Raw genomic sequence first — 12,725 nt, 5'->3', positions numbered from 1 at the left:
CTGGCCTTGGGGTCCAGGGAACCCCCACTTCCATGCAGGGTGAGGATCAGTGTAAGATGAAATAATCGTTTCTCCATAAGATGACTCACATTACAAAGTTGTACCCTGGAATTCCATCATTGAATCCTCCACAAGTGGTCCTTCTTTTAACCATTCCAGAGTAGTGAAAAGAGAAGGCATTTACACATTTCCCCCAAAGACTCAGTCCTTACATCATATCTCCAAGCAATTTGCATAGACTAAATTGTGTATGTATTTGAATAATTTATGATACGAATAAATTCATGCCAAGTGAAGAGGTTGACTACTGGGATACAGCAATGCCAACAGAACAAAATTGAAGCTGGGGACATGGAGGAAATGAACCGGTGACAATGGCAAGCAGTATTGTATGCTCCATCAGCAAGACAGCTGTGACCACATCTGAAATATGAGTGTGGGGAGCAGCAGCTAAAAAATGCTTTAGAATAAGCAGAGCTGAGCTAAAAGAATCTGAAAATAAAAAAGAATCTTGAGCTACAAAATAAGATTATTATAAAATGACTGAAAACTAAATTGCAAAAGTATTATGTCTCATTCCAAAGTTTTTCCATTCAGAAAGTATATAAGTAATATTCCCATGCCTTTTTCTTTTCACTGGCATTGAAGAAATAGAGGTCTCAACTCATACCAAATGATCTGTCACCCCAAGTCCTTGACCTGGGCAACTGATGAAGGCATGTTACAGATGAATGGAGTTCAAAGACTGGAAATATTAAAATCACATCTCAAGTAGTGTAAGCTGGCAGTGGTCCAGCTTGCACCAGCTGCTGATTAGCTCCATAAATGTCTTAGAGCAGTAACAGTTGGAGGAATGATGGTTTGCATTCACTAAACACCAATAAGGGCTACCTAACCAGGCATGCTTTGCTTGCTTTTGTGGCCTGAAGACTGATTACATCAAATATTTTTAAAAGTCCTCTTTCTTTAGCTGTTCTTCAAAGAAATCATTACATGCCACAGTCAAAGCAGCAACCAGAATGACAAATTCATTAAAATCCACTTCATTGTCCTTATTGGAGTCCAGGTCATTCATAATTTTATCAACCAGGAGGGGGTCCTTTTGGCCCTAGAGAGAAAGAAAAGTGACTTAGCTGTACAGATCTTGAATGTGTAATTCTGACATGCCTGGCACCACTGCTATGTTACAATGTTGATGTTATTAAATAAAAGGCTGCATCAAATATGCACTTGAACAGTAATGCATCTCTAGTCACTACATCATCAGAAACTAAATGCAGTGCAGCCCTTATAAGGATACAGGTACTAATTAGGCATTGAAATGAATCAAACAGATTTTAGGAGATACTGAACTGGATCCCTTTTATCAAGATTGATCTGTAAAGTGCATTTCTCTGCATCATCCCTCAACAAACAGTACTTAGATTTACAACAGAATACTCTTATATGGTCATATTATATATCTATTCATCATACTCAGAAGACCTCTGTCTGGCAAACAACCATCCTATTCAGTGGGTACAAGAACAGTGAATCTCATAATAATAAATCAATAGTCAAGATGAAAAGAAAATCCAATTCAAGGAAATAGATACAATGTAAGAAAATACTGTTGGTGATCATAGGGTCTAAATAATTTTTACAATTAAGAGGATACACAAAACCATTATTTTTTAAAGCTTATGATTCCATAACAGCATCCATGCTGTGTACTGTAGAACATAACAAACATGCAAAGAGATACTCAAATCAGCAGTTTATCCCTGAAAGGATTTTCTTAGTACCTCTGTGCAGGGCACACAAGCAGCAGTACTGTGTGGCCATGTGCACAAGCTACTTTCCTGTCTCATTAGAGTGGTTGCTGCATTCAATTCTTCAATGGCTTATCTATGCCCTATTATCAAAAACAAACCAACCAACCAACCAACCAACCAACCAACCAACCAACCAACCAACCTTTATTTAGTAATTTTCTTGCTACTACTTCTAGGCTGGCCTATCTCTCCTGCTCAAAAGCACTATGGAGCTTGCAAACCGGGATATTTGGCATCATATTCTTCTGTACAGCTCCACAAAGGACTCTTTCTGAGAGACTGTCACATGATGGGCCTTGCACAAGGAGGTGCTATTCCTATCCAAGCACTTGGATAGCTGCTTAACCCACCCATGATACAGTCATTCAGGAGGTTCACAAGCTGCATCTTACTGAAAGGAAGTCAGTGAGCTCACTGGTGAGAAGCTCCTTGAGTTCTCCTTTACTGAGCTTGTTTCTGTCTCCTTCTTTGCCAGAGTAGTGATAGAAAATCCTGATCAAGGTGTCCATTGCATCTTCCAGTGGAGTGGTCATAGCAGTGAGCAGGAGAGCTGTGAGGCAAAGGTACTGTCACTGACATTGAGTCAAACCAAAGGCCAGTCTCTGGGAAGGGAAGGAGGGCCAGGAGAAGACAGAGATTTTTAGTAGTACTGAAAAGTTAGTCTTTCAGTTGATCCATCCTGTTAGCTGTGTGTGAGCAAGGAGGGATTATAACAAAAAACCCCATTGTCCTGCACTCATAAGCAATTGCTTCTAGGAGGTAAATGGAAAGAAAGATTTTTTTATTTAAGAAAATTATCTACTGTGTATCCACTTTATAAAGCTGCTGTAAAAGGAAAACTTTTGAACCCTTACCTGAAAACACAGGAAGAATGAAGGCACACCTTCCTACCTGCTAATTTAAAAATTTTCTCAAAAAATTGTCTTCAACAATTTTCACCTGCGAAAGTGAAAGTGCATTTATACAGAAAGCTCCACACCAGTTTAAAGGCGGTCAGAGGAACACGACCTGTAATAAGGGTAAATATAATCTGTCAGTTTATTCAGTCATGTTTGCTCGGGCTGAGCCTTTTTCCTATAAATTGCCTGAAGTAATAGGTGTGAGCTGGTCACCCCCAAGGTTTGTTTGAGCATACAGTAAGAAGGTACACAGGGAAGCAGCATCAAAACAACAGATGGAAATGCAATTGCTTGCAAAGCGGTGGACTCAAAATGTAACCGAAAGCAGAAATCAAGTGTAAGTGAAACATTATGTTGAATAAGCCCCAGAGAAAGATTAAAAAGTCAGAATGCACTTCAGGGTAGGATTGGAGCCCTGAACAATATAATCATGCAGAGGTTAAGACTTACCTGCTTTACAGGCTAGTGGAGGTAGCTAGCAAGAAAATACCGAGATCGCAGAAGGTGATGGTCACCTTCCTTTCAAAACCCATGCACAGGCTCTTGTTTATCAGGCTGAGAGGGTGGATTACACAAATAGAGACAGATAATTGTCACGGGGATGATGGGTCTTCTGTTTCCCTCTGCATTTGCCTACTCTGTTCAATAAAAGCCTCTTGCTGTAATTGGGTCACTAAAATATTCACCAGGCAGAGTAGAGGCTACATTTGGAACACATTTTTTATCCTTTTTATAATTTGAGTTTTTACAAAGATGCCCATTCAGGGCCTTGATGGTCAAAATAACAAAATGCTAACATCACCAAGTTGATCTAAAACAACTTTTCACTATTTTAAAAAGAGCACTTTCTAATCTGTCTTTCAGCATTTCTACAATCTGCCTCAGTGCTGGCAGACAGAGTTCAAAGGTACCTGGGTACCTAGGGGTAGTCTTGTAGGTCAGTTTGCCACATATCCTTTGAGACATCTACTTTAATTGTCAGATATCTCCATACACCTAAAACATTATCTCTTGCTGAATGAAATTCTTGCTGCGGTAAATGTGTCCTCAGAATGAAATCAAGGAACCAGCTTCAGTGAAGGTGTACCTGCAATTACAGTGTACACTAAACAACAGTCCTGGCTTCATTTTTACAGTCCTGCACAAAAACTGCAGTCCAGCATCTCTTTCTGGGTAAATTACATTGCCTCAGAAGGGCAATAAGTGACCTCTGCCCCAGCCCCAGGAGCTGCTTGACGCTGGGAATGGTGGCTGAGGGATGCAGGAAACAGCAGCTCCACTGTAGTAGGGCCTACTTACCACCCAAAATAACACATAACTAGAGTTTCCATTACAGACACATGAAACAGAAAACTGCTTGTGTGTTTGCTTGAGGGTTTAGTTTCCCTAAATAAAGCCTTGTACCTGCTGCATACACACATGTCCAGTGAGCACAACTGTGAAGATGAACAAGGCATGGAGCTGCAGTTCCTTTGTTCCATTCCAGCCAGAGGGAAAGACAACAAGGTGGGCATGGTTTTTAGCTCTGAAACCCTCTGAGAACTCCTAATTTTGACTACTACCATGTATCTCAGCCCACACCCCTGCCTGCCTCCTGTGCCTGCAGACATGTTTCTTTGGCCTGGGCTGTTGTGACAAGCCTCCACAGCCTGGGAGCCTTGTGTGGGCCTCTGGGGAAAAAGGGAGGGAAGAAGTATAAAAATACTGGATCCCAGTGATAAGGGAAGTGACCATGTGTAAAGTGTAACTTCCAGAACAGGCAGGCCCTTCTGGCTAGAGATCCCTGCAAGGCGTGCAGGACACACACCTCCAGCTGCCATCCCTGTGGCCAGGAGTGCTCAGCAGGGAAGGGGAAGCCACTGCTCAGGGAATTACTATAAAAGGAACAAAAGGAACATCACTCCTGGAGTCAGACGAGAGCGAGGAGGAGAGCTGCTCTCCATGCCTCTCCTCTGTTTGGGGAAAGCTCATGGGTGCCTGATTTTGTGCAGTTGTCGTCCCTGTGCTCCTGTAGGCACTGGGATCTACCTGGATCATATAGAGCATATGAGAGAAGAACATGAGTGATATCAGGCACAGCACATCTCTCCCACTCAGTTCTGGGAATCCTCTGTGCCTGAAGATGAAAAGAAAAATCACAGAGCCCCTTATGTAACTACAGCCACAGGGTTCTGTCTTGCCTGTGATTCATTAATGATTATAACTATTGCTCAGAAATATTATTTGGATAAACATCAAAATACTTGGTTGTTTTTTGTTGTTGGGTTTATTTGGGTTTTTGCCATTTATTCAACAGCAGCTTCACCCACAACCAGAAAAAATATCCCAGAGCTGACTCAATATATAAGCATTAAATCCTTTTGTTTGTCTATGTATTATTACACTGATCCTCTGCTAATGAATATTGCAAATTAATTATCTAAGCAGAGTCTACAGGAGGTACAGCTTCCAAGGAGCAGGTATAAACTTTCAGAGCTGCCATCCTCAGGACAGAAGAAAGAAGGGTTTTCTCTACTATCTCCAGAACATCAGCTCAATAATTTATACAGTGATACAATATGTGCAGACTCTTTCTACAGCTACTTTCACTCCAGCTAATTGTGCAGGGAACCTTCTTTTCCACACTAGTGGGTGACATACACAGGGAACAGCTGCCCTGAGTTTGTTTGTCAAGGGGTCCACGCAGTTTGCTGTGTCCAGTCCTTTCCTCCCTGGCTATCCTGGAAATCCTGCCAGTGGCTCCAGTGACAGCAGATGTCTCATAACTTCCATGAAGGCAAGTCCCAGCAGTGTCTACTCAAAATTCACGATTATCTATCAACTGTTATGTACATCCTCATCCAACACTCCAGCACAACCCAGCACTGATTTAATACGATAACTAGTTGGCACAGAAGATAGCTAAAGCCAGCAGAGACTGCAAAGCAGTTTAGTATCAGGCCAAGACCATCCTCCCATGCACTCTGGTTTTCAGCAGGTTAGGCACAGGAGCAGCACCAGGCATGGGTGACAGAGAATGTAGACATGTGGCAATGAATGTAGACAATGCCTGTAGACACGGTGAAGGATGGTGCCTTCCTCATTCATGCCCAGATTTTGTCCATCAGAGCTTGCCATATCACAGCACTATTGGTGGGAAAGAACCTCTGGAGATGCTTAGCCCCACTGCCTGCTCAAAGTTGGATGATCTCCAGCATCAGATTAGACAGACAGTCTTCTTTAGGTAAATATTAAAAACCTCCAAGAATGAAGATTTCACAAGTTCTTGGGTAACCTGCTCAGGTGTTGCAGCTGTAACTATCTCCCTGGAGAGGATGACTGCTCTAATATCCGGTTTAAGTATCCCAAGGTACTGTTGTGAGCACTGGCCCTTTTTACTCCACCTACCACTACTACAAATACTTAAAAATAGTCTTGATTCCTCACTCAAACTCAAAAATAAATTTGGAAGCAGTCTATCCCCTGACTCACCCAATCTATTTCCATGTGTTGCTGTCCCTTTCATGTTATGTCCTTGACCCTTATATACTTTTCCAATGAGCATTTCAACATTAAAGAGTGCACTGTGAAAGTGATGTCAGGAGGGGATGAGGCAGAGTTTTCACCCGGCCTGGCAGAAATAGTCTTTAAGGCTGAATTCTGACATCTATTCTCAAGTGATAGACTTAGGCTGACTTGGCTTATACAGTAAGTCAGTCACTGTGACTTCTGAAGGTGATCAGAGGGATGGAGTATCTCTCCTGTGAGGACAAGTTGAGAGACTTGAGGTTGTTCAGCCTGGAAAAGAGAAAGCTCAAGGGTGATCCAATTGTGGCATCCCAGTACCTAAAGGGAACTGATCAGTTGGCTGGAAAGGGGCTGATTGAACCACATATAGTGACAGGATAAGGGGTAGTGGCTGCAAACTGACAGAGGGTTGGTCTACATTTGATATAAGGAAGACATTCTTTTCTGAGAGGGTGGTAAGGTGCTGGCACAGGTTGCCCAGAGAAGGTGTGGATGCCCTATCCCTGGAAGTGTTCAAGGCCAGGCTGGATGGAACTCTGAGAAACCCGGTCTAATTAAAGGTGTCCCTGGCCACTGCAGATGAGTTGGAGCCAGGTGATCCTTAAGCTGCCTTTCAAACCAAAGCTTTCTGTGATTCTGTGATTTCACTGGAGGCTCTTGAAAGAAAGGGTAAGTTGTTCCTTGCCCTGTAAATCTGAGAAAGAACCCAGTATGCAAGACTGTTTCCTTTTATTTCAGTTAGGTTAATGGAAACATGCACCCAGCTGGGAGACTCTATGATACTGTTCCTCCCCTCTTACTTGGAAAAGGGGCAGTCAGACCATAGGCAGAAAATCTTATCACTGGTCTTTGCTCCTCAAAAAAATGAGCATAGTTCTGACTTGTTTGAAAGTAGTCAGTCTTTGGAACAGGTCAGCAATCTTCCTCCACAGCTGGGAAGGCACTTTGACTTATTCACCAGGATTTTGCCTTAATCTCTTCTTGAGACAACATGACACAGGCTGCCTTTAACCAGAGCAGTTTATAAAGTGCCACTCTAAGCCATAGTAAAATACAACTCAGCTTAAGTGTGAGAACTTGTACTTAGGGCATCTGGCTCTCAACATTTGCCAGAATGCATATGGGGAACATTTTCTCAAAAGTAATTATTGCACTGGGAAAGGCAAGTCAGCCTCCCACCCACATCCTGTCATTATTTATTTTTCCCAAACTCACACAGCTATTGGTATGCACATATTTTGAAATAGTGTTGTAGCCTCAAAGTGGGAAAAGGTGAGATTGGAAGCAAAATTTCAAGGCTCATAAGGACATTTATGCTATACAATAAAAGTCTTGTATTGGGTTAGAGCCTGGATTAGACTAGAATATATTAAATAGATTAAGGAGATTATGAGATTTATATTCGAGTCAGAAGTTCTTGTTAAACTATAATGAGCATTTTCTCATTTTAAGATTGCTAGCATTTTCATTGGTGGTTTGTTTCCGTACCTGGGGGGCTGATTTATCTATTCATTCATGTAAGAAGTGTCTCCCTCCCTTGCAGGTTTTGGCTCACATCTTCAAAGGTGTTTTAACTGCTGTGATCCCATAGGCAGCAGAATAGCAAAGAGCAGTTAAACATCTTGCTAGTAGCTTTTACCACCTAGATTTGGTGGTTTAATCTCTAGGTATATTTTTTAATGAGTTACACTTCAAGGGCTGCCCAACTGAAATGTGTCCTTGCATTCTCTGTGGAGTCCTGTTTTGATAGTCCTTTTTACACACCTCTTTTCCAATTACTTAAGTGACTTTTTCACTGAATTGTCCATGTCATTGAACCTTGCTTGTTCCCATAGTGGTAATTTCTCTTGTGATACCCACTTAGGACAGAAATCGGAGCATCATCTGTGTTTAGGGTACTGCCTTCAGTTACCATTTACTGCTTTCTTCTTCTCCTTGTAGAAAATTGCTCACCATTTCCTACTTCTGTGAGCAACAGTCCATAACTAGCCTGTGAAGGCAACATCTATTGTATATGAATGTACTGTTATCTGAAAAATAGTATAGAAAACTTTCATTAACCCTAAACTGGAGTTCAGAAGTATTTCTGGCTACAGTTCTTTCTCTTATTCCTGTGAAGCAGATGGATCTATCCAGCTGTGTATCAGATGAGAAATGAATTAATTTCATGTTGTCTATCTATGCCCAGGAAGGTTGCCAAACTAGTGTAAAATAACTCGGTGTAGACAGAGAGTCTGAGCCAGCTGTGCCCCAGGTAGTGGCAGAGGGTCCTGTTACAGAGCAGCCTGGTAACCAGAGACCATACACCAGTGCCAGCTTGCTGTGGCAGCTCACATTACAGCTAGTACTTGGCAATGCATCCCCACCTGAACAAAGCCAGGACACTTATTCCCCTTGCATTACATCTGCTGATCAGTAGGGCAAACCCATCCCTTGGAGATACAGTGGCTCTGACTGACTCATGTTTTTCCTGAATTCAAATTTATCAACATGCAGCAGTCTTGATCCTAATTCACTCCAGTGTCCAGTTCCTTCCACAAGGTTTTTGCAGCTAGGTTCAGGTTATGTTTCATAATTACTGGGATCTCTGCTTGCAGGAGGTCGTCCTGTGTCCCAGGATAGTGAACAGGGCACCTCCAAGATGTCGTGGTAACAAAATCTTACACAGATTTTCCATGGTCCTAGGTGGGTTATTGAGTTATTCCTGCCTCAGTTCCTCCTTCCTGGCTTCCAAGTACTCATACAGCAGCTGCTACTTTGGGAGTGGGACTCCCTTGTGTGATGAGCTCTCTGTTTCCAAGGAGCATCTCTGAGCAGTGAGGGCTCCTGGCCCATGCAAATACACATTGGTGCATGTGCTTGCATGTGCATGCTGTGTGGGGTGGCCACCACAGCTCCAGATGCAGAGCTCATTGCATTTTTCCATCTTCTGTACCCTCCCTGTGAGCTCAAGTGGGCCCGTTTGCAGATATAAATAAACTCACACCCTCTTCATCACCAGTGCCAAACTAAATAGTAAAAATGCAACAGCAAAATAAAAAGCATTCCAGATGAAGTTGATTCAGTATTTCTGGGCACTACTGATCTTAAATTAATACAGAAAAATGAGGCAAATAGCGTGTTCTATTTATTTGTGTGTATATAAGTAGGAATATTCTTTTGGTCTGTGGCTGCCCCTTAGTGTCCTGCTGAAGAACTGCTTCTTCCAGATCTCAAGCTAGCAACAACTGCCAAAGCTGCAGGAACCAAGGGAGAGAAACTCCCTCCTGTCTGCTCCAAGGTACACACAGATGTTTCATTACTGCTTTACTACAGTAAGCTCTGTACATGGGTCGGCATTGCCAACAGCAAACCAATGAAGGAACATTATAATTAAAAATTACAGAGGAAAAAATAACCATTGCACACAGCCTTGTTAGCTAAAGGTATAAACTCTGCAGAGAATTTAAGTATTTAATGCATGTCAGTCTTAAAATAAAGGGATTTAGGCACATGATTTGCAGAACTCAGGCTTTATATTTCACTAATAGCCCTTAACTCATCCCAAACTTACCACCTGCAGAGGGAAAAAGCAAGTTCAGAAGCAGTTAAAGCCAATGCTCCTGTTTGAAGGGTAGATGGAGGCTAAGTCGAGAGTAATGTAATGCTCTCCAGAAATGTTACAGGAGCATTCTGCAAACAGCTGTGAATTCTTGTCCAACTGCAATGGGATCAAGGAACCTCAAGAGGGCATCTAGAGCCAGAAGATGGTGAGGGTATAGAAGGAAGGCTTAAAATATATGACACCGTGGCTGAAAGCAGAGGTGAGTATTTTGCATGTTTTCACTGTGGTGGACCTTGGAGACATTCCCAGAGGATACAGAAAGATCTATGTTGCAGGATCTATCTCAGTCTGAAGTAAAGGAGAAGAGGTAATAGGAGAGATCCTCAAAACAAAAACTGACAATCCAGGATGAGATGGAATCCACCCTGGAGCTCTAGAACTTGAGGTGGATGAACAATGGAAGCCTCTGGCTCAGGACCACAGCAAGGAAAACTGGCTAGTACAATGCCAAGTATTATCCAGAGAAATGATGAACATTAGGTTTGCTGTCATGTTGGGTAAGAGGTAGAGACCCAACTGAAAACCAGAAGGGTGGGAGCATGGCTAAACACAGTATGCTGGGGAAAAGTAAAGAATACCATAATGCAAATCTGCTGGCACTCTCTGAAGGAGCTCATGATGGCTGATCTCCCTGACTGCTGCCCACCTTGTTCCCAACAAGCATTCCCTCACTCTTAAGGAAATTAGGCCACCATGGGATACAATTAAAAGAATCATGAAAAGAAAAATGTCTAACTGAAAAACAAGCAATAAAGAATAACTTATTGGACTTTACAAGGGAACAGAACAAGAAATGGGGTATCACAGACATATGTTCTGGAGGAAGTGCTAATCAGTATGGTCACTGATGATTTCCAAAAGGGAAGGAGAATGGATACTTTCTTTTGTTAATACAATTTATACAGAGACAGAAGTTAAAGTTCGGCTGTCAAGGATGTAAGAGGACCTCATGAAATTAAGTGATATAGTGTCAAATTAATTCAACATAGATTGAACACAAAGTGTCATGGGGACATTATAAGCTCTGGGTTGACTATGAGAATTCATGAGACCTTGGGGTTACTGCAAGTGAAAATGTTGGTTCAGTAAGAACTTGAAAACAAAAAAGGCTAGGAAAGAAGTGGAACACAAAAAACTAGAGGTGTTTTTATGCCACTAAGTTTAAGGGAAGCCCATTTATTCATCATCATGGCATCTTCCTTCCTTCATCTTACACTAAGTACAGCAGAATTATAAGAACAGCAAAAAACCAGCTTCTATGTTAGAAAGAGCTAAATACACGCAACATCTCAGCCTGTAGAAGTATGTAACTGGGAATGCCAAAGAATTACATCTATTCAACAGTGGCACAGTAGGAAGGTAGGAAGTAAATATTCATTGTGCTTACAGTACTCCCTGGATGTTCTTACAGCTATTGCAGCTGCAGTTGCTCTGAGGGATCTGCTCCAGAAAAGTACATTTCCTAGGAAAGGAGCTGGACTAACCCTACAGCAGCAATGCATGTCTCAGCAGGACTCAGCTTGGGCGCTAGAGGCTGATGTGAATTAAGAAGCAGAGGCAGAGTTAGTTACCATACAATTGATTTAATTGTCTTTAAAAGACAAGGAAATTAGTTGTTTGTTCCTGGTTTAATGAACACCATAAACAGCCCAAGAGATATTTTGCATGCAAGTGAAAATCTAGAACAGCTGAGGTGGTGGAAGTAACTGACAAAGTCAACAGGCATAATTTTCTCTTCACACCTTAGAATGTGGGGCTGCATATTTTCTCGCAATTTGGAGGAGAAATCTATATACTGTGTAGATACACTCAGGTGTATCAGCAAGATGTACCACCCCTTCTGTTGTGCCTCCATCCCTCCCTTTGCAGGGCAATAGCTGGAGCTCCAAAGCCCTGGCAGGTACCACATGCATACTTCATGCTAGCTATACCAGGCCAGTCAGGGAGTTCAGTCATGTCAAATAATGGGATGGTCCCTGGGCTTCCTGTTGGTGTCCTGCCTCACACCCTGGCCACATGCTGCCAATCTCATACCACAGCCCTGTGTCACCTGTCTGGTGCTGAATGACTAGCTATGAGTGACAGAGAATGTACTTGCACTTGTGTGTCCCTGGAAACAGCACAAACATATTTGCAAGCCTTTGCTTGTGTACTGCTGTTCTGATTCCTCTGTTTAACTTCTTGCTGTTTTTATCCTTGTTCTGCACCTCTCATGAATAACACTTTAAGCCTTCCAGTCCCTGCATTTGCAAAGGGACTCCCCTGGCTCTAACAACCTCCACTGCATCTCAGTCTGCAGCATGAGTTTCCCTTGCAAGGCTGTGCATCATTTCCCATTATCCTACTAAGGAAGCCTGTTTACTGTGGGTGATCAGTTAGCTCACTTTCAAGTCTGCTACATTGGATACACAAAATTAGCATGAATGGGAAAAAATTAGTGTTTCAGTAAACACCTTCAGTGCATAAAACCAAAGATATTGATGTTGGAAGAGACAAAGCAAACACAGGTGATTGCAGAACTATTACTCAACCAATATATATCATTATTAAAATATATCATCATAATTTGGAAAAAAACTGAAATAAAATCATCAAAGTGAGTTAAAATGGGTGAGTAAAAGTTTTGAAAGCTAGAAAGCCTACAAAGCAATTACACTGAACTGTGTATTGTCTATGTCCCACTAAAATAAGTCATTGTGTGTGCTGTAGAAAATAGAGCCGTCATCCACAAATCCACTGCTCTATTGTGTTCTGAAAGGATGTAATGTTTTATCACTCTTGCTCCATTTCCCAAATATTTCTATAACAAAGCCTTGAAAAAGCTTGAGTTACATTCACAGCCTCCTGCTCATCTCCTCCCTGCCATGCTGAATGATATCACACCTTCTATCAATGTATCTT

General features: G+C 42.0%; 1 protein-coding gene across 1 annotated transcript; it reads right to left on the bottom strand.

The window, feature by feature from the left end:
• Positions 1-864: 864 nt before the first annotated feature.
• Positions 865-2,347, bottom strand: S100Z (S100 calcium binding protein Z; the record flags this gene model as incomplete). Its single annotated transcript, XM_079330401.1, has 2 exons — positions 865-1,108; positions 2,207-2,347. The coding sequence occupies 2 exons, from the start codon at positions 2,345-2,347 to the stop codon at positions 950-952; spliced, it is 300 nt and encodes a 99-aa protein (XP_079186527.1). The 3' UTR covers positions 865-949.
• Positions 2,348-12,725: the final 10,378 nt, after the last annotated feature.

The sequence above is a fragment of the Erithacus rubecula genome, assembly GCF_903797595.1.
Source record: "Erithacus rubecula genome assembly, chromosome: Z".
Taxonomy (NCBI): Eukaryota; Metazoa; Chordata; class Aves; order Passeriformes; family Muscicapidae; genus Erithacus; species Erithacus rubecula.
This window is presented reverse-complemented; position numbering and strand designations above follow the sequence as displayed.